The sequence below is a fragment of the Neopelma chrysocephalum genome, unplaced genomic scaffold (assembly GCF_003984885.1).
Source record: "Neopelma chrysocephalum unplaced genomic scaffold, ASM398488v2 Primary Assembly neopelma1_91, whole genome shotgun sequence".
Lineage (NCBI taxonomy): Eukaryota > Metazoa > Chordata > Aves > Passeriformes > Pipridae > Neopelma > Neopelma chrysocephalum.
Window position 1 is genome coordinate 2,879,682 of NW_020897753.1, and position 22,830 is coordinate 2,902,511.

Genomic DNA, 22,830 nt, shown 5'->3' on the forward strand with positions numbered 1-22,830 from the left:
GCCTCCCATCCTACCAGGAGCACACCAGTGTTTTGGACAGAAGGGAGTAGACACGGGCAGGGGGGTCTGTGGAGAACGTTGCAATAGTGGGACACAAACAAGGCATCTGTGATGTCCCAAAGCCATGGCTGTGCTCAGTGGTTTGCTGGATGCTGTGTATTGTAAGGAGATGGAGTTAAGTATTTTTCCCCTCTTCCCCAAGTGTCTTTTATGCTAAGTTAACTAAGAGTCGTTCCCCAGAGGCCATTCTACTACTCAGGAACATACTGTTTCTTAAAAAAAGAAAAAAACCCAAGAAAATTCAGTGCCTACTAAACTTTGTGCTACTTTCCATTCCAGCAGTTTGTTAAAATAACGTGTAGAAGTGAACACTGAATGATTTTCCTTTAGCTTATGCATACCCTGTAAATCTGATTCAGCCCACCAGTTTGGCTTGATGTACACAACTGAATAATAACAAATAAAAAATAAGTAGTGGTTTTAAATGTTTAAATGTCTCTATTGTTGGCTGCTGAACACCCACCTCTTAAATTGGGCTTTTTGAAAGTGTCTTGGGGTTGCATGCCAAATCCCAGCTTATGATCTACTCTGAATTTAACCCCTCTTTGTTTCTTCCTTTCTGCCCTACTGTAAGTATTTATTGAGATTTTTTTTCCTAGCAATGAGATGTGTGACTGCAGAACGTGACACATCACTACATGTATGTCTGGGTGAATTGTAGACTTTTTTACTTACCGCTGGTTTTCTTGATCAGATATTAAACGAAAGTCAGTATTTAATCAAAGCAATTTCTTATTCCCAGACTATTGTTCGAGGAAATAAGCCTCGAAAGGATACTTCAATCAATGGCCTGCTGGAAGAGTTTGACAATATCTCAGTGACACGGTCCAATTCCCTGCGGAAGGAAAGTCCTCCCACCCACCACCACCAAGGAAATGCAAACCACGTGCCAAGGCACCAGGAGGAAAATGGTTACATCACGTATTCCCAGTACTCCAGTGAGTCAGACACTACAACAGACTATGTCGTGGAAAAATATCGAGACAAGACTGTTTATGGGGAAGAGTTAGACCGGTACTACAAGGGCAGCTACGCCACCAAGCAGAACGGGCACATGATGAAGGTGACGTCCCGGGACATCTATTACTCGGAAGTGACACCCCTGCAGTCAGACCTCTCCAGGTTCCTCCCAGATTACCATGCACACCTGGACACCAAGCCCAAACCGCTGGAATACGGTGGCCTAAAGCTGGAGTACCAGCGGATCCCCAGCGGATCCTCCCTGGACTACAGAGATCCCTTTCCTTACACCCCGTCCCGAGCGTCGGTGCAGAGCGAGTGCCCCAAGGAGAGGCTGGAGTACGGTGACAGCGACTGGGGACACGGCCTGGGCAAGGATGACTACGACAAGAGGCCCAAGTCATCCTACGTGGACCCAGCGAGCCCTCAGCCAACCATGAGGCAGAGGTCCAGGTCAGGCTCCGGTCTGCAGGAGCCGGCCATGCCCTACGGAGCGAGCGCGTTCAAAGCACACCAGCAAGGACATTCCTACAGCTCCTACACCTACCCCCGCCTGTCCGAAACTGCAGCAGGCATCCCCAAGGTAACCTGACATGCCTGGTGACAGGGCTGCCAGGGCAGGGATCAGCCTCTCCAGAAAGGGAGCGCAAAAAATTAGGGGTGTGCAAAAAATTAGGGGCATGGAAAAAAATTATGGGGAAGGAGCCTTTGCTTGGGCACATAATGCCAAACATGGCCAGTGCCATTCCTGGGAGCTGCGTGGCTGCTGCTTGGTGGGTGTAGAAGCCCACCCTCTTTACTCAGGTCTATGAAAACAGATGTCAGGAACATCCATTTTAAGGATGTCAGGGTTTGAGATAGGTTTAAAAAGCAGGTTTGGAGATGCACATCTTCCAGGGATTTTACTTGGAATTCCCAATAACCCCAAGTTCTTTGGCAGTTTTTTGTAGCACTGGCTGTTCATACACCTGTCCAGAGCTCAGCAGGAGGTGAGAAGCTGGTCTGGTTTGTATTTCAGATGCTTTTGTGTTTGAATATTTACTATGCAAGGCTGAGACTTCTGTGATTTAGTATTTATGTTATATTGATGCCATCTTTATATCACAGGGTTTATTAACCCTTTACCTCTAATGAGAGTGGTGAAACTGCTGTATTTTTAAGCAGTGAAATGAAATCAAAGCAGCTTACTTCACCCAAGACATTTTAGATGTTTTAAAAAAAGACAGGCTAATGTGCAAAAAAGCATTTCAACCATGTTATTTACAGGCAGCTCCTCTGAATATGTTTTTGACCTGTTCTGCCACATGAGGAATATTACCCACACAAGCTGTCTTTGCAAGAGTTTGCTGAAACTATTTGTTCAGTTAAGAGAATACCACTTTCCTCAAACCTCCAGTCATGTAGCCACGATGATGACCTGCTTAAACATCTAATATTCTGCAAGAGGTGCTTTTTCAGTGTGGCTTGCACTGAACATTCCCGAGTTCCCCTAGCAACGGGCACCGAGATGATCGCTCATTTTTCCAAGTCTTGGGTTGCTGTGACTTCCCAAATGTGCTGAGGTAGGGAGCTGTTTAGGTGCATTAAAGCACAGAGCTGGGTTTTGGAGCTTGAGGTTAAATTGGGGGGGGGGAGTAAAAAAGTTACCAGGTGTTGTTAAATACCTTTCTGAAGCTCAGGGTGTAGTGGGAGGAGTGTGTGTGGTAGTAACTGAGCACCAATGTGGCCTTCAGTGTGGGTTCTGGAAGTTGTGAGGAAAACCTGGGATGGGTTAGTTGCCATTTTCTTAACTGAAAGCATTAGTTTTGTCAGAGTTCAGAAAAGACAAATCCAATAATTCTGAGACCCTCTTGCACCTGCTTCTGCCAATTTTACATCATTCAGTAGGGCAGAAGGCAGAGGTATATTTTACAGGACTCAAAGCACTCCAGGCACTTCGAAAAATATCCCATTAAAACACAGTAACAACTTTTATTAAAAAAAAAAAGGTGCCTCCATGCAAGATTCATTGTGAGGTGTTTCTCTCCTCAGAGCATCAAAACCACTCCTACAGCCTTGGTGTATCCAAACTTGATGATTCACTGTTCAATGCAGCAATTTCAATTCCCAAACCCATACACAGCTCCTGGAAGTGAATAGCGGTTTCTTGCCCTGGATGATTGCTGAAGAATCTTCTTTTCAAGGAGGCATTAGTGAGATAATGGTTCATCAAATGGGCTTACTAAATGACAATCAGATCTCAAATCAGATATTTTACAAATGGGATTGGCTGTAAAGTATAATTAAAAGGGGGGGGGGAAGTCAGCAGTGAAAAAGTCTGCAGGCACAAATGTATGGCATCAAAGTGTGTTTTACAAAGATGTTCATTTTGGCTTGTAAATGTGAAGAGCAGACTTACTTCAGTATTATTTTTAGGTAAAAGGTGTCAGATAAATCAAATGTCTGCCCGGTTTTGTCATCAGTGATACAGTGAGAGGTGTAGAAAGCCGGAGGCTCAGATTTGGTTCCCTCCAATCCACCACTGTATTACCCACCTGCTCTCCTGTCCTGTAAATTAACTCCAGTAATACCTGCATGGGGTCACAGGGCCTGCTGTGTTACCCTCACCACACAGAGTTTACATCCCACTTTGTTCAATGGAGTCACCTCAATATTGTCTCACAGTCCTGCTTATTTTTGGCCACTCTGCTCTGCATGTTTGCTTTTACCCTCCTCTTCGTCGCAGGCAGCCCTCTTAACTTTTGACACTGGACCCTGTTATTCCAAAGCTCCTTTCCCTGTCATTTTCCAGTAGGAGCTCTCCATGACACCCTCTCCTGTCTCTCCTCCAAGGAGCCATAATGTCTTCTGTCCCCAGATCTCTCTTTCTAACCCAGCTGCTGCTCGGCACCACCATCATCCTGCTGTGTGTTTGCAGGGACTCAGCACCAGGAGGACATCTCCAGCCTGACAAAGGCAGGGCCAAGCCTTTGCTAACAGAAACCTTTCCCTTTTTTCCTTCTCATTCACACACCAGTGGCTTTACATGAGTGCTGCCTGCCACCTCTGTGCATGGAACAGGGAGTCTTGGAGATTTCCACCAGCAAAGCACCAGAGAGTAACCTTTGCCCTTGTGATCTCCGTGAGATTTACAGACCATCCCTTCCACACCTTTTACTGAAACCTAATCAATCAGAAATCCATTCTGTGTTTCTGAGAGGTGAGTCCATCTCTCCAGGGACTGGGAGGACGTGGGCTGTGGCTGCAGGGCTGTGGCTGCCACCTCTGCCGCAGTCCCACTGCAGAGCGCACAGGGACACCCGCTCGGCTGAAAGCCAAAGGTTCTGAAAGGAAGGAACCCCTTAGGAAGAAGCAGGTGTGTAGTACAGAACAGGCATCACTGATTGGGAACTGGAATGAGTTTGAACACAGCGTTACATCCACTTTTTAGTGCCAAAAAGCCCCGACTGCCGCTGTGGCCGCATGTGGATGCGGGAGGTGCTGCGAGCTGGTGAAGCGACCCAGCCGGCAGCAGCACCGCGGCACCGTGATGGATGTCGTGTCAGAGCCTCAGCTGCTCCTTTGACCTGGTCTTGGGTGAGCACAGGGCTGGTTTCCTCTTTCCTTTGCAGTATTTAAAGAATTTCCTTTCAGTAGGTAACTGCGCTCAGCGGCAGAAATAGAATTATTAGTGGCATAAAGCGTGTTCGATTTTGCCGTGGATGGCGGGCACTGCGTCAGGACACAGCCTGGGAGGAGAGGTTCAGCTGATTTACTCATTACAGCGCCTGACTTTTCGTAACATTTCTTGGGATTCAGGAAGTAAACGGGCTTACGTTGTACTGCAGTGCTAACCTCAAAAAGCTTTCACAAATTCCTAGCAAGCACACCAGACCCCTGAATTTTCATTCTAAAATTTCACTGCGGAATATACTTTTGCCAAGGTGTTAAGCCTGGGGCATACTCAGAAATACCAGACATGGGTGAAGCCTCAAATAATTCATTAGCGTGGATTTATCCAGCTTGAATTTCCAGACAGGGCTTTCCCTGTCTCAATAGTTACAAAGAAAATGGTGTATTTACACCCAAAGCCGTAATTTATGTGTCCCTGCATACACAGATATATAGGACAGGGCTAGATTGAGTTCCCCTCCCTCCACCAAACCATCTGAGCACTTTTCTGCGTTAATTAGTTTGGCAGATGTAATGTCCTTCACGAAATTCATGGTGTCTCTGACTCTCTTCTATTTTATGGCCACCGCTGCCTGGCAGAGTAAGGGAAATTATGGCTGTAATCATGGGGATTTTTGCTTAGGCAAAACCAGCATCCTGGGAGGCGGCTGCACAACACTGCTACGTGCTCGCTGGATGCTCCATATGGCTGGAAGCTGTCAAGTGTGCGAGTCTTGAATGGAAGCCGACTCCAACTTCACCTTTCCAAGGGGAATCTCCGAACAGCCCCTCTAGAGAGGCATTCCCCTTCCTGCTAAACCTCTGGCAGAATGAGGAGAGGGGCACCCTGGCTCACCCGTGAGGCAGAAAAGCACTGATACAATATTGCACTGGAGGCTTTTCTCCCTGCACCCAGGCGACTCCAGCTCCAAACTCCTCCTCTCCGTGCAGAGCCCACAGTGATAAATTGATGCTGCGGCAGATTTTTTTTTTTTTACTTTTTTTTTCTTTTTGCAGTCTTAGCATAAAATGGTCAAATGATGTTCCACCGCAGAATTCAATTTCACAGTTCAGTTGGGTCCTTGATTACACTGCCAAATTCAGATTAATGTGCATTTAACTAACATGGATCAGGGACTCCTGGCTGGCAGCCAGCAGTAATAGTAGCAACCGTGAGCTGTGCAGAGTTTGCTGCTCTGTCCATCCCTGTGCACTGCCACTGAAATTGATTGATTAAATGAACTCATTGCCATAATTATTTGTAATTGTGCTACATGATGAGCCTGTGTCAAACCACCCCCCTGCCCCGAGATGCTCCACACGTCGTCAGGAGTCACACATGTTATATTGAAAACGTGGAGATGCTCTTTTCCACGGCAAAAAATGTAGGGTTTGGGTGGTTTGTTTGGTTTTTTTTTTGTCTCACATCCTTTGGTTTTTCAAACTATTATGTTTGTGAAGTGTTGGTTTGCTTTCAGTGTAAGAAGCTTAGAGAAGCTTGAAAAATAAAATAAAAAAAAAAAGAAAAATAAGGAGGGAATCTACAAATGAACAAGGCCTCCCATTGGGATAATTTCCTTTGCGATTTTCTCTGATTTCAGGTGAAAATTAGCAGTTTCATGACACTGCAGTAGTCACTGTGTGTCACTGTGGAAAATGATTTAAGAAATGGTGAATTGAATTAGGCTGCTTGTCATACCCATGTGTGCAATCACTCAAACAACAGCCGGTAGCGTGGCAAGGCAGGAGGTGACAGGGATTTCAGGGTATCACTGCCTCCACAAGGAGAGGTTGGGTCATCCCTGGATGGCTGGGGAAAAGCATAAGAAAAGACTAAGAGTTGAGAATCAAAATCCAGGTACTGGTATTTGAAAAGAAAGACATAACCTGGAATTTGCCAAAGGGCTGCTGGTTCTGTAAGGGATGGATGCTTGGAGGCAATGGCCCAGAGAGCCTGCAGGGCACTGCAGATACAGAGCACATACACTTTTTGGAGCGTAGGTCCCTTCCAACCCAGGCCATTCTATGATTAAAGAAGGATTATTGTATCTACGAACAGGTACCTGGACAGAAGAATGGACCTGAGATGCACAGAAGATCTCATGGTCTCCCCTGGCCTCATTTGAGTGCTGATGAGAGCCCAGGAGCCCAGTGGTGTAAAACTCTTTGTTCAGACACAGGCAAGCAGTGTCATGTTGAGGAGAACAGGTACAGGTACACGTGGGACCATGTTGTGCTGGCATCCACTGAGGACCTCCAGGAAACTAATTGAGTGAGAAAGCTGTCACTGCTCTGCTTTTGTGTTGCAGGTGGATTATGATCGAGCGCAGCTGGTCGTCAGCCCGCCGCTCTCTGGGTCGGACACCTACCCCCGGGGCCCAGTAAAGCTACCTCAAAGTCAGAGCAAAGTCAGCTATTCAAGCAGCAGCTACCAGTACCCTCTGGTCTACCACAAAGCACCCCACTATCACCAGCCATCTCTCCAGCCCGGCTCTCCCTACATTTCCACCGCCTCCTATCCCAGCTCCCCAAGTATCACGTCAAGTGCTTACCCTCCACCCAGCTGGGGCTCCTCCTCGGACCAGCAGCCCTCCAGGGTGTCCCACGAACAGTTCAGAGCTGCCCTGCAGCTCGTGGTCAGTCCCGGGGACCCCCGGGAGTACTTGGACAACTTCATCAAGATCGGGGAGGGCTCCACGGGGATCGTCTGCATCGCCACCGAGAAGCACACGGGAAAGCAGGTGGCCGTGAAGAAGATGGATCTCAGGAAACAGCAGAGGAGGGAGCTGCTCTTCAATGAGGTGAGTTGTTTTGGGTGGTGTGGTGGGTTTTGCAGGCAGTGGGCTCAACGGGAGTCATGGGCCAAATGGCACCTTCAAGAGCCAAATTAATGACTTTCTGAAAGAGGTGGTGAGTCTCACAGGCATCTGTGCTGTGTAAATATTGTATAACCAGACCAGTTTTAAATGAGCTACTTCTCCTCCTGGCTTTAAACCTGTGATGTTGTCACAGCAGTCAGCTCAGAAATGTATCAGCTGGTCCATGCAGGGTATCAGGTGCACAGACATAGCCCGGTGCCTTTTTCTGTTTCCTGACATAGTTTATCCTTCCAAGACAGAGGATCCAAACTGACCAGACTGTTCAAGAAGCATGTGCACTGTATTCTGGAATACACATGCTTTTTGTTTCCTTCCTCTCCTAACCCTTTGCTTTCTTGATGGTTTCTGAGCTAAGAGCTGACAGTGCTTTTTTTATGGAACCATCTGTGTTACTTCCCACATCTCCTTTCCTGAGTGGTTGCAGCCAGCTCAGAGGCCACGAGTGCTTATGGGAGACTGTTTTCCCCACATACGTTATTTTAAATTTCAGAACACTGGTTTTCATTTGCCATTTTTTCATCCAGTTGTTTGGGCCTGAGAGTACCTTATGCAGCTTGAAGAGTTTTTCCATTTTTTTACTTTTATTCCCTTAAAGAAGCTAGTGGGTTGTGTTCCCTGCTCCCTTTTCAAGATCACTTGTAAATATGCTGATCAACACTAAAACCACTGCAGGAGCCCAGGGAAACCTCTTGTGAGAATGAACTTTTTAATTCTATCTTTTGTTTCCTGTATTTTGACTGTAAGTGGATCTTCCCTGAGCACATGACAGACTGGTTTCTTTAAAACCTTTAAAAACTTAAATTTTTTAATTAAAATATTAGTTTTTAGCAAACTTCACCCAGTTCTTCGCACAGTACATGACCGTACTGGGTACTTGGGCTTGGCTTTGCCTCTGCTGGAAGGCAGTACTGAATTGGGCTGTGGTGGCTCTAACTGAGCATTTCTTGAGCAGTAACATCTTGAAGCAGGTCCTACATGCTGTGCAGGACCAAGCTGCTTCCCTGACACGCTCCAGTCACTCGTGTCAGCCGAGAACCTCTTTTGAGCAGCGCTGAAATTCCTCTGTCTGTAATGAAACCTTCCCTGGCTGTTGTTTTCTCTCCTGGTCACTGTTCTGACAGCTCTCAGTCCCCCGTGCTCATGGTCACTGCCTTGGCTGGGCTGCTCTTACTGTGGTCCCAGTTTTACAGTCCCTTGTAGATGTGGGATTTGAGTCAGCCCCTGCATTACCAGCATTCTGTGAAAATTCCGTGCAAAGTACCACCGGGTACATGATGAAAACGACTTTGGTGCGTTGAACAATTGATCAGGTTAAAAAAAAAAGAATAAATCTCTGTTGTACTGAAGGCAGTTGGCAATAAAAAACCAATTAAATAAACAGTTCTGTTCCTGCAGGCTGAAATAAAACAATTATCTACCGCTCATACTTCAGCAACTAGAGATTCCTTGTTCCTCCTGACGCATTTACAATGACTGATATTTTTATGTAAATACGTTGATTTTGTTTATGTGCTGGCTGTAAGGGTTAGGGAGGATGTGATTCATCCCAGAACCTTCAGCGAGCACCGAGAGAACAGCACGGTGAGAAAGAAGGTCGGAACGAGTGTCAGACAACGCTCGTAGCGACTCACAGGCCGCCTTTCTGTGCCCCCCAGGTGGTGATCATGAGGGATTACCACCACGAGAACGTGGTCGACATGTACAACAGTTACCTCGTGGGAGACGAGCTCTGGGTGGTGATGGAGTTCCTGGAGGGCGGCGCTTTGACCGACATCGTCACTCACACCAGGTGGGATGAGGGACCTGCAGCCCAAAGCCCAACACGTAGCCTGGCTGGGGGGGAGATGCCCTGGCTTTCCCTCAGGGATTCCTCTGGACCGTGCCCTCCGGAGCTCACCTGCTGCTGAGGGCAGCTGGGCACCTCCCGGCTCTATATATACATTTTTATTTTTATTCTTATTTTATTTTTATTCTTCTTTTTATTTTTAATCTTATTTTTACTTTTATTCTTATTTTTATTTTTAATCTTATTCTTGTTTTATTTTTATTCTTATTTATTCTTATTTTTATTTTATGTATATATAACATATGCATATATGTTTATACTGTATATATTTATATATATACAAAACATTTTTATATATGGCTGTGTATTTGTAAGTACATACAAAATACACATATAAAAACATAAAAATACGTGCCATATACATTCATGGAAAACGTATATACATATATACACATAAATATATAAATAAAACATACATACATAAATAAATATATATGCATATAGCTATCTATGCATGTATATATATACATATACATAGCTATATATATACACTATATATTTCTATATCTATATATAGATATATATCTATATAGATATATAGATATATAGATGTAGATGTATATACTTATACCCATACATAGCATGCTTCCTTTACCAGCATAAATAAGCCACTGCAGAGGAATTCCTGTCAGTACCAGCATTTTTTAAATCAAAGGGAAAGAAATACCTGAGAGGGCTTGCTGGTAGATGGGGATTTGCTGCAGTTTAGTTGGTAGTTCATCAGCAACACAACTTTTATCTATTACTTCCTAAAAATGGCCCAAAAAAGAATGTTCTTTTCCATATTTGGTGATCTGCATTGTTGGTTTTGCTGTCATGACCACGTCAGTTCTAAAGGTAGTTTCTCTCCATACTCACAACTCATGTAACCAGGCTGTCAGAAAGGTTATCTGCAAACCCAGCCTAAAACATAAAGGGAATAAAGTTTTTATATCAGAATATTTGTGCTTGTGGTAGAGCACGTTCCCATATTTCAGTTAATGTCACACCTTTAAAGCAGGTAATCCACCACCACAAGAGCTGCAGTGTATGGAACTGCTCTGCCTCTTCTGAAGGAGACATTAGATTTTACAGCCCTCTTTCCATCTGCTCTTTGCTCATCTGCTCCTGATAATGAAATAGGGAAGAGCAATTCTTTATTTAATTTCTTCCTCCTGAATAAAAAAAAAAAATTAAAATTTCCACACCAAATCAGTGGGAGAGTATTTAGGGGAGCAAAAAGAAAAGCGAGGAATAATAAATTAGAAAATTTGTCTTCTCTCATAGTTAAGTGATGCTCTTAGACCCTACCAAGAGCAGAGTTGTAACACAGGTATTTTATTTTTTATTGCTACCTTAGCTTGTGTGCTGAAATAAATCACAATATTGCAAGTCATTTGCTAACTACTGCAACCCAAAACATTAAAAGCTCTATCTTAGATATTTCTGACAGGAGTTTAACAGCAAACAGATGTTCCCAGGACACCACTTCTTAAGAGCTGTCATCTATTTTTTAACTCAAAACAGTCTTTTCTTAATCTTCTGGGCTTTTTTTACATTGCATGACCTTCCCTCAAAGATTTTGCTACAACACTGCAAGTGGCACACAAAGTTGGAGCAGAAATCTCCACGAGAGCTTTTCTGCCCATGTGAGAGAGATGCTGGGGACATCCAACAATGGGGCAGCAGTACCAGGGTGCACAACCCATCCCAAAATGGGGGTTTTCAACCTTGCATAGAAAAGAGGCCTCTTGTTTATTTTTCTGCTGAAATACCAGGAATATTTTACAGAAGGCATAAAAGTGCTCCCCAAGAGCTACACCCAGGGCTTGATGTTTTGTCTGCACAATTAGGAGTGGTTTTTTTCTCATATTCATTCCACACCTGTTTCCATCCCAGTGGTGGTTTACCCTCCCTGGCAAGCACTGAGCTTACTGTAAATAAGGCATTCCCATTATTTCCCAGAGGGAAACAGGCTCACTGTCACAGGCTGCATCACATGGAGCACTCAGCTTTTTTAGTGCTGCAGGGAGACTTATCCAAACCGTGTTGCAGAGTTGATCCTCACCCTCATCCCATGTTTTTGGTCAGAAATAGGACCAGAGATTCACCCCACAGAGTCACTGCCTAAAAGATCCGTATACTGGCCTGAAGGGGAACTCGTGTCCCTTTGTTCCAGCTCCCCTTTCCCACTGTCTTCCTTAACACTCCGGTTTTCCCACGTTGCTGTTTCAGGATGAACGAGGAGCAGATCGCGACTGTCTGTCTGTCTGTCCTGAGAGCCCTGTCCTACCTGCACAACCAGGGCGTCATCCACCGCGACATCAAGAGCGACTCCATCCTCCTCACCAGCGACGGCAGGGTGAGCACCCAGCCCTTCCCCAGCTCCCAGGGCTGCCATGAAAATAGCTGTGCCCCTTCAGGGTGGCACTGCCTGGAAAAAAATGAGCCAGGCCTGTGAAACTGCAGGGTGTGACCTCTGAGTGACTTGCTGGAGAGCTGAATCCCAAAAGCACAAACCTGGCCTGGCCTGGCCTGGCTGGTGATGGACATCTGTGCTGCAGGCAACAATCCCATGGGGAGGGATTGCAGCCATCAAAAGGCAGTGGCAGAAGGAGCTACACAATGTGGGTGATGACTCGGTGACAGGAGGTGATGGGAGATCATCTTTTAGGCTGCCCCACTCCTACTGTGATGCCTCTCAGAAATACTTCCTTTTTACTACACTTGGTTATCCTTTAGTTAGCAGCCTCTGTATGTGTGCTCTGTTAGCAGCTGCTGTACCTGTGCTCTGTTTCTCCAAGCTGGTGAGAAGGCTAACATCTTTCTGTGCTAAAATAATAATCTGCATTACTGCTGAAACCCTCCCCTGATGGTCAGAGTAACTTTTACATCTATGAGATGCTTGATAATGCCAGTTCCACACTGCCATGTACTTGGATGGGATGCTGCTGCCAGTTAATTGGTCTTTGTGTTGTTAATGAGGAGGGAGAGAGGGGGACAAAATGCTGCACATGACTTGCTCAATAAACAAAATGAAGTTTGCACACAAAGAAAATTACAGGTTGTTACACACCTGTCTAAAGCAAGACTTAGCGGGTTGGACTGAGCCTGTTGGTCTGGACTCAAATCTAGACCTTCCCTTCCAGAAGGTGAAGCTCTTGGCTTCCCAGGCCTGGTCTGACTCCTTAGCCAAACGCTCCCTTGTTTAATTTGATACCCACTTCACCAAGGAAGAGGGGTTTTCTTCCTGCAGCAGTCACAGGCTGCTCCTGTTAATCCTGTCAAGGCAAGAAAATCCCACGTGTGTAGGAGTTCTTCAACTGGGATTTCAATCCATGTTGCTGAAATAACATCTGATCTGTGCTGGGATCTGCATACAGTGCCTCATTATACTCATTACTCCAGTAGTTATTATCTGCATTGCAGATTTCTTCATGGCTGTGTTGTGCAATTACCTTTTTTTAGAAAATCGTCGTCTTTTATGTACTCGAATGAGCAATAGATATGCAAAACCTCTTGTGCTCCTACAAAAGATGATTGGACTCTGCTTCCAAAATACACATTATTTCTTCCATTCTTCATCCAGTAAACTGAAAAATACATTTGGCGTGGAGAACTAGGCTATTATTGTTTTAGAAATACCAGCAATCATTTCATAATTCTCTTTAAAATAACACCCACAGCTTTAAAAAAAGTAATGTCTGCACTGAGTCCAAAAGAAAACAAATCGGTGCTGACAACAAGTCAATGCAGGCATTTATGCAACTTCCCACTCCAGTTATCCAGGGGCTGTTGGGGTTCATTTGGTATTCCCAGGTGCTGAGTATGTGATGGGATACTCAGCCTATGGACCTTTGGTCACCATGGCACTGTGCAGCCTATAACTGGGAGTGATGGGCGTTAGGATAATGCCCAGGAAAACCCCTGTAAGAGCTTCTAGGCCTTCAAATAACTCCTGGGGGGGGGGAAGAGACTTCAGCCTTAAGGAACAAGCTGTTTCTGGAAGGGGGTGATGCCACTGACACTCAGACCAGCTTGTTTTGGTTGGGGATTGGAGGAGTTTTCACCTTGGCATTGTGCAGCGACACGGAGGGGGAGGTGATAATTTTCCATAATTTCTGTTGTTAAAAAGAAACTGGCATAAAAGTATGAGTAGGCACATGATGCAGCAAGAGCTGCTCTCCGGAGTGCTTGTGTATCCCATTATTTCTATTTCAGGTCACTGCCACAGCTACTCAAGGACAGTACTAATTCCTGAGTTCCCAAGCAAAGGGAGCAGGTCCCGTTAACTCTTTTTGGAAGAGTCTTGTGCCCTTCCCCGCCTTTCCGAAATCAGCTCTGTTACTACATAAAGATGACATTTTCTTTAGTGACAGTCCATGGTGTGAGGTCCTGGTCTTAAAAAAACCATTGGCAGGGGTTTTGCTTTCTGTGGGTGTTGGGTCATGCTCTTGGTGGTAAAAGGGAATGGGATGAATGCCACTTGTTTCACCTGTGTTGTGGCAAACTCACAGGTCATGTTCCTGGGTACACATCCCAGGAGGGGTGTGTATCACTTGAAATGTGTTTATTACTGAGTATCAGCATGCATACCTAACTACAGACATGGGGTTTATATATATGCAATAATAGATTCATTATAAGACTGTTACTTCAGAATTTTTTGCTTTCCTTCTGTTTTTAACCATTATAAGCCATTTATCACCTCTGCATCTCTTGCTGGTGGAGAGGTAATGAGATGTGACAGATGATGTTAGTAATGAGCACCACTGCCACTCTCCTACGTCTTTCCCTTGCCTTCCTTTTAATGAATTTAAACTTTCCCCAGGCTGTGTTCCTGTCTCCAGACACACTTGCAAAACTGTGCTGCTGCCCTGTCCCAGACAGACTCTGCAGCTCCATCCCTGTCCCTCCCGCTGTGTGTGTTTCAGAGGCACGTGTGTCTCACAGGAATTCACCTTGTTACTCAAGAGGGGCTTTTTCTTTTCAGATAAAATTGTCCGACTTCGGGTTCTGTGCCCAAGTGTCCAAGGAGGTTCCCAGGAGGAAGTCGCTAGTTGGGACACCGTATTGGATGGCTCCGGAGGTGATATCCCGCCTGCCCTACGGCACCGAGGTGAGTGCAGGGGGCACGACAGGGACCCAGAGCTGCTGTTTGTTTGCCCTCTGTGGGATGCCGTGGTCGACCCCACAGACCTCAGGGAGCACCGTGCAGTTCAAAGGCATTTACATAGATATGCTAAATAGCAGCAATTACGTTTGCCCCAGAGTGCTACATCGTGCCTCCTTTTAAAGTGTTTCTCCGAGATGAAGTCGTTAAATAACAACTCCATTTAGCACACTTAGTGTAATGCCTTTACATATTTACGCTTAGGGTGCTGTAGGAAAGGAAACTGGCCTTATTTTCACATTGGGAAAGACTCTTTGATGCTCTTTAATATAAAAGCCTGGAGCTGCAGTCACAGGTGTCCACACCTGCATGTGCCAAACCCACAGCCAGCTTACGTGCCTGTACTGCACAGCCAGGTCACACCAGTATTTGCACTCTGCTTTCATCCAGCTAAAGCCTGAGATTCCCTTGCTCTGGAGGAGAGCCAGCAGAGGCACAGGTCCCACAGGGTCCCAAAGACGTGAGCCAGCTGGGTGGGTAGGATTGCCACCCTCTGTGTGTCCCCATCAGCTCCTTCCTCGCAGTCATTGCTCTCATTAGTTGAGAGACAGGGGTAGAGAAGGCATGTCTGTGGGAGCTATTTTAAGCCCTGCCAAATGGTTCTGAAAAAGACAATCCACACATTTTTATTAGAACCCTTCAGAGGAGACCAGCAAGGTCTGCAGTGCCGTACCCCATCCATTGGGAAGCTCTGAGTCACAGCACTCCTGCGCTGCCAGCCTGGGAAGAGCAATCCCCTCTCCCGCGCTCAGCCGTGACAGTGACTCACGGCTCCCCAGCAGGAGACACGGCTGCCTTTGCTCCTCTGCGTGGGGACAGGAGCTTCTGCCTGATAGTGCTGATAGTAACAGCTGCAGAGAGCGACCCTGCAAGGCACATAGAGCCAAAAATACAGATACAGTCACACAGATACACACATATTATATATTTATATACATATATACACACACATATAAATGTACAGAGATACAGAAATACACATGCACAGAGAAGGGGAAATGAGCTGAGACAGGAGATGCAGCAGGAACTGTTTTGGCACAGCCCCAGGGTGAGAGCACCCCACAGGCACTGACGTGCTCTCAGGACAGGTGCCATTATGGAAGACATTCCAGGGGTAATAACATCAGCTATTATTAGCCCATTAATAGCACTGGAGGGATTATAAAGTGGCTGAACTTATGGCTACATTAGGTTTCCCCACCAGAAGGGAAAAAGAAAAAGGATTTGGGCTAAAGGATAGTGTTGGGAAAAGAGAAAAGCAGCATGAACTGGCCCTGGCTGTATTTGGGCTGGCAAATGACAGGAATTACAGTCATTAGAGAAATGGAATTCTGGAACAGATCTGCAGCAAGCCAGGACCAAAATAAAAAAAAAGTAGGGTTGGGTTTGTGTGGTTTTTTTTTTTTATCTGGACCTGAATCATTTTCCAGAGGGATTATATAATGTGTTACCTCTGCTGTCTGGAAGCGGCCCTGGGTGTAGTAAGTGTTTGTGTTTGCCTTGGAGCCTTGAATGGAGTTCCTGTTGTTTCGGGGGGACACAGAGTAACTGATTTCACAGCAGCCGAGTTGTGCTCTGCTCTCTCCCTGGGGTGGGCAGTCAGGGGCTGCAGTCAGTGCAGCTGGAATGCAGGGCAGGAGGGTGCAGCCTCTCCAACGCACGGGGCTTCCAGTGGGCAGCACCTCAACCAGCTGCAGACCCGGGTTTGTAAGTCACTGCTAATCCATTTCATCCATCACTTACTGCTCAGAAGGCAAGAGCATTCTCAGCTGGGTAAAGATTTATGGTGCTGGCTCACCAGACTGCTGGCTGAGACTGGCCACAGGCAGCAGCATGAGCCATCTCCAAGCTTTGCATGAGCCCCAGAGCTGAGCCTGTTGGCCCCCCCCCGCACTACCAGCAGTGTTCATGACCAGCCCGTGTGTTCCAGGTGGATATCTGGTCCCTGGGCATCATGGTGATAGAGATGATCGATGGTGAACCTCCCTACTTCAACGAGCCGCCGCTGCAGGCCATGCGCCGGATCCGGGATAACCTCCCACCCCGGGTGAAGGACATGCACAAGGTCAGACTTCCCATTAGGTGATGAGGGTTATGAGCAGTGACATGTTTAATAACACTATAGGCACACATTTGAGTGCCCAACTGATAACTTCTAAGGTCCCACCTGGAGCAGTGGGTCCTACACAGGACTTGTGTGGGGAGGATGTGAGGCCAAAGCTATCAGCTGTAGCCTTGTTTGTGCCCAGCCCTGGCTTGGCTTTTGCAGCACGTGATGGCAAAGGGAGCTGGGCAAAGCCTCGTGTTCCCTGTGCTTCCCAACCTGCCCCAGGACCAGAGCAAGTCGGCACATCAGCCCTGCTGTGGGTGGGTTGGCATGTCCACACCCAGTGCCAAAGCCTGCGTGCACCTCCCATTTTGGGTGTGCTTCAGGCCTAAGCCCTCAGCCCACATTAATGCTTTTCTCACCCCCCACATGCAGAACTGTGCAGGGGCTGCTGTTCTGCACCCCACTTGATACCCCAGTGGTTTCAGCATGAGCAGCACGTAGAAGACACAGCCCTTCAGCTCAGTACAGCTGTTACCATAGGCAGAATCACGGTGTCCCTTGTCTTCCCAAGAAAAGCAGTGTGCACACAGCCAGAAATGGATGTTTTTGTCCACCCCTAACACCAGTGTTGTTGCAGGTCTCCTCAGTGCTCCGGGGCTTCTTGGACTCAATGCTGGTGCGGGAGCCCTCGCAGAGAGCCACGGCACAGGAACTGCTGAGACACCCCTTCCTCAAACTGGCTGGGCCCCCTTCTTGCATTGTGCCCCTCATGAGGCAACACAGGCACCGCTGAAGCCGGCAGCTTTTTGGGAAAAGGTCAGTGCAGAGTCTGGATAACGTGTGGGAATGCCAGCAGTTGTGTGGGAACTGCAGGCAGGGCGGAGTAAAACCTTGTGAAGGAAAACCAGCCCTGCCAAAATAATGCAGTGTATAAAAAAAAAACAAGGAAGTGCTCTCCATGCTCCCTGTGTGTGAGGGGCAGGGGAGTGATCCTGGTCCCAGCTGGGAGGCCACGCTCCACCCTGGACCATCGCTCCCCAGCGCTGCTGCATTCCCAGCCATCCAGGGAGAAGGCACCAAATGCACAGGTTGGAAAGGTAACGAGGAGAGCACAGCCAGAACGAAACACCGGAATTTCACTGCAGGCTACGGCACTTCTGTTTCAGAAGAACACTTTTCTGACAAAACAAAGCACTTTTTATCTCGGTCATAGCAGCGCAATGTATTTTGCAACGAGTTTGTAATTTTCTGTACAGTCCGTTTTGATAATTTGCAGTACTTTGTCATGTAACTGTTGTGTTAGTTGAAGTAATAAGTGTTACCTTAGCAAGAATTTGAGAAGATAAAAGTTTCCTACTTTTTTAACCCTTTTGAAAACAGGAAAAAGAAAAAAAAAAAAGCCCACAACCACCTTTAGGAAGTTGTAAGGTTTTGCAGATTTCCCATGGGGTGAGGATAGCCCTCATCCCACCCTCTCGGCAGCCTGAAGAGCCAAGGATAAGTGATGTTTGTGGGCGCTCTGGCAGCCTGGCTTTGGGCACTCGCCCTCCCCGTGACGCAGTGGCAGAGCTGCTGCTGAATGTGAGTGGTCACCTGGGCCTCCCTCCCCTTTTCCCAGGGTGGGAGCCAACACATCGGGCCTGCCTTTGCTCCAGGGTCAGCCCAGGCCACGGCCAGCCCTTTTTTTATGCCACCACCGGGCCAGTTTTGCCACCACAAAAGCCTCTGTTGTTTCTGTCGAGCTCTGGCAGTGGGAAGGGATCACCCAGCGGGATCCCCGGAGCTCCGGCAGACCTGTGGGATGTGCTGCCAGATGTTTGCCAGAGAGGAGAAGTCGTGCTGCTGTCCAGACCTTTCTGAATGTTGATGCAACAGTTGACTACTACGGTACAATTTTGTGTTATTTGTTGGATGACTTTGCATGTTAACTGTAGGCCTAAATAGATTTGCCTTTAAAATTTTTAGAAGTGCTTCATAATTATTTCAATGATAAATGATTTTTATTTATTAATGATTAGTTCTTTTTAATTATGTATGATACAAAAGCCATGTTTTTCAAGTTTGGTTGTTTTTTTTTCTTACTGACCTCATTTTATGGTATCTTTAAGGAACCACAAAGCCAACTTTGTGAAAACACAGTTTCTTTCTTATGATGGAGTTTCATAGTTGATAAATTAATTGTTATTTATTGTAGTAAATTATAACCAAACATCTACACCTGGCAGGAGCTGTTGCTTAAAGATCTTCCTCTGGGAGAAAAGAGTTGCCAATAATAAAGAAGCTCCTTTGGTTTTGCCCTTAAAAACTTAAAAGAATATTTGAAGGGAGAGAAGCAATTTAAAAAAAAAAAAGGGAGATAAATATGAACTGGAACATTGAATAGATGTTCTCACATCTGTGTGTCTTACTCCCCCCCCTCTGCTTTCTCTTCTTAACCCTGTTTGCACATTTTAAGAGGACACTACAGAAAATGTGTTTGGCTCCCGCCGCCCCGCCGCAAACACGCTCCCGGTGCCCACCCGGCCGAGAGCAGCACCCACAGCCTTCCAGGGGGTCTGTTTTGTAGTCTTGACAACTCAGGAAAACCGGCTGCACCAGTCCAGGCCATGGCATACAGGCACAACTGTAGTACTAGCCACAAAAGTTAAACTTTTTTAACCATCTTTGAATAAAAAATAAAAAAATAAGGGGGTTGGTGGGGGGTTTTTTTCTTCAATATTCAGCACATTTTAGGCTGTGCAAGTGAAGAATTTTCTGCAACTTTCTTATCATTAGATACTTTAAACAGTGTTCATCAAGTTTACTGAAAGTTTTGTCGATTTCAAAGGTTTTTTTTGTGAACACCAGCTACTGGTGAGACAAATGCACATGCAAGTTAAATAAATTAATTAATAAACACTTCATGTTTCAGTGTGGTTTTTATCCCCAGTGCCTTTTTGCTGTTTTATAAATTTGACTCAGTCCCACAATACTTGGCCAAGCAAATAAGCAAAAAAGTTTTCCTTCACCCAAAATTAAGGGGGAAAAAGAAAAGACTTACCCAAGCACATCAGGCTTAAATTTAGAGGAATAGTAGAGAAAAAGGCATTTCAAACCAAGATACTGTGATTTAACCATTCTGAGAGCCCCCCCCAAACATACCCATGTACACACACACACACACTTACGTTAGAAAAATAAACAATTCTCTTCTAAAGACAGAAAAAAACACACCCATGTTTCAACACGACTTGGCAGTGCCAGCACTTGAATAAAACACCCAGACTGTGGTCAGTCAGACAGTACAGAGCATTTTGAGACGTGATGAGCACACCCACACACCTCTGCAAGATGAAGTTCTCCAGAAGGACTTGTCCCTCTTGGAACATTTCCACCTTGCTTTCCCTGCTCTTAAATAATCCCTTTTTTTTTTGGCCTTACACATCTTTAATTTTTGGCTTACAACCATTCAGCTCTCACGCCTACTGACAACATTCCTCCCAGTTTCCCCAGCAGCACCAGTCAGCTGAGGAAGCTACAATGTTATTTGCTACCTCCAAGTCTTATAAGTGAGGTTTTTATATTACACTTGATTACTTTTGGTTGCTGACATCAGTAAATATTTCAAGATAAGTTAGCCATCACCTAAAAAAAACCCAAAACACCCCAAATAAACAAACAAGAAATCTTAACTTCAGCTGTTTCACCCTCAGCACTTCAGATAAAGCCAGAGCTGGGCAAAAAGCAGGGAAAAACCACAGTCTGTTACCTTGGGCTGCACAGTTGACTGAAGCTGATGCCGAGCTCCACGTATGTCCAGGTACTCCAGTGAGTTTATTCCCACCTGTCACTAAGGAATGATGGCTTTTCCTGAGGTCACAGTTCTAAAAGCATTCACAAATCCCCAGCATTTCAGTAGCAGAGGCCGGGGCATTTCCTGGCTGTGTAAGTCCCCTCCTCAGCAATACATCAATAATTTATAATTAAAGTTCTAATCATAAGTACTTGGTAAGTCATTAGCAGCTGCTTTAGTAAGTGCCTAATTATTACAGGTCCTTAAAGAGCTCAGTAGGGTGATAAGTTTCTTATATTTATCCACCATGAAGTGGTGTGTTCATAAACATCTATATAAAGCAAAGCATTCAATTTGCAGCTAGCCCATAATAAGCCATCAATGAATGAAAGATAAATATAAAATTAAATCACAATAAAGTGCTGCCATAGCTTGAATGGGCAGGAGGGAAGCTGGACAGCTGTTTTAACCTCATAAATAAATTTTTCATAAATAGGCTTGAAAAGCTTTAAGCTATGGAAAATTCAGATCAAATTCAGTAAATATTAACAAAAGGATGGAAAGGATTAAAATATTCAAAGGGTTTTCACCCAACATCCTAAATAACTTTCTTTATACAACATACATTAGTCTGGGGCACAAACTGCCTATGAGCTGAAATTATTGTTTCTATTTCCTTTCTTCCCCCAAAAGAGAGGGAAAAACATTTCAGTCCAACAAAAAATTTTTTTCTATCAATTCAGAAAATGAAAATAATTACTGTATTCACGCAACTAATAGCTTACAGACACACTCCACCTGAAAGCGATGCCAGGAGCTTCCTAAGGGGAAACCTCCATCATCTGACATGAAAAGCAACAAAAGTTCTTGAGGTTTGTAGGCACAGGGTCACAGGAGCTGCACCAGCTTTTTGGGGGGGTCAGCCACTGGCCACTGCCACCACTTCAGTGCACTGGGCAGGGCTCAAGCAGCGGGATCAGGCAAGGACAGCTTCCTGTGAGCTGCCCTGCTGTGACCACCCCGACAGGGTCACTGCAGGGTGAATTGAAATCAGTGTGCAGAGTCAACCATAAATTAGCATTTTTTCCACCTTAAACACATGTTGAGATGTTTGAGAGCATCTCCCAGTTACACCAGGCCTTGCTCACCTTCTGCAGGGAGGAGAAGCAACAACGTGACGCACAAGGGCTAAAGGCTAAAACCCACCAGCGGCTTTAGCTGAGCAAGGCACAAACTCCCAGACCACCCTGGGGATATGATGCCCAGCCAGCAGCTCCATCCCCCAGCCACTGTCTCTCCTACAGTGACACTTGGCAGCTCAGCTGAGCCCCAGGTTTTGCTGCCTTCGAACATGGGGCCATCCCAATATCCCGCTCCCGCAGCCACCCAGCCAGAATGTGCTGTTCGGGAGACAAACGACCACGGAGGGGCTCCTCTGGCATCTGCAGTTCAGCTGTTTGCTTCCTTTTTTTTATCCTATTATTCTTTTGGATGTCAAATACAGGAGCAGATGTGCCAGGCTGATGGGAGCTGGCTGGGAGAGCCTTTCTGGCTGGAGGGCAGACAAGGGTGAGGCAGGACAAAGCTGATAACTGTGGCTCCTCTCTATTGAGGATGAACCTTTAATCCTTTTATTCACCCTCCTGCTACCTCTGGCTTTTTTTAACTGCCTCTAAACCAACCTTTTTTTAATAATCAGCTCATTGTAGGCAGTGGCACTTGGTCAGCCTAAAGCCTGCCCAGAACACTTTCACCTGAGTGTTAAAAGGGCAAAGCCACAAGCACCCATAGCGCAATAATTTTGATCCCAAATCTTCGTTGGCGAAGCCTAGCCATGATAAATCCAAATGAGAAAAAAAAAAGCCAAGCATAATGTATAGAACTGAGACCAGGAGTAAGACAAGACTAAAGGAAGGCTCATGCTGCATCCACCTTCGACAAAAAAACCTGTAAATTTTGGAGGAGGCTACAGCATTAAAAGCCAGTGAAGTTTCTCCTCTTACATTTCACAGCACTGAAATTACTATTTTTCTTTGATTATTATTTGGGTTTAAGCAGAAAGAGGACAGAGTGTTTGAGTCACTGCTTGGATCAAACCAGCTTAAAGAACAAGAAAGTATTTTGCATACCCTAAGTTAACTGAAGGCCTGGACTAACTCCTGCTGAGGGAAGTCAAAGGTTTCACTGGAAACTGGACAGTACTGGATTGAAACACTATTGCCCACAAAACATGTAAGAAAAGCAACCAAGAGATGAGAGTAACGTTAAAAATAACCAACAAATCACAGAATACTGAACCACTACCGGGTCTTCACCAAACCATCTGCTCCAAAACTCCTGCTAGAATAAATCCTACATTTAACATCCACTCAGCAAGATGTATTTTTGCACTGATTCCATGAAGTATCATGGAGTTAGGACAAAGCATTACATCATTTCAAATGAAGAAGGCAAATCAAG

The 22,830-nt window shown here is 45.7% G+C and overlaps 1 protein-coding gene across 6 annotated transcripts in view; it reads left to right on the forward strand.

The window, feature by feature from the left end:
* PAK5 (p21 (RAC1) activated kinase 5) overlaps window positions 1-19,496 on the forward strand; it is a 313,912-nt gene extending 294,416 nt beyond the window's left edge. For 5 of the 6 annotated variants that reach the window (XM_027693383.1, XM_027693384.1, XM_027693382.1 and 2 more), the window contains 7 exons: window positions 803-1,603; window positions 6,981-7,472; window positions 9,206-9,339; window positions 11,611-11,737; window positions 14,369-14,494; window positions 16,479-16,613; window positions 17,236-19,496. In XM_027693383.1, the coding sequence (XP_027549184.1) occupies window positions 803-1,603; window positions 6,981-7,472; window positions 9,206-9,339; window positions 11,611-11,737; window positions 14,369-14,494; window positions 16,479-16,613; window positions 17,236-17,391 (1,971 nt within the window). In that variant the 3' untranslated portion in view covers window positions 17,392-19,496. The remainder of the gene's footprint in view (window positions 1-802; window positions 1,604-6,980; window positions 7,473-9,205; window positions 9,340-11,610; window positions 11,738-14,368; window positions 14,495-16,478; window positions 16,614-17,235) is intronic. The other variant, XM_027693385.1, reaches the window with a different exon arrangement.
* The last annotated feature ends 3,334 nt before the right edge of the window (window positions 19,497-22,830 follow it).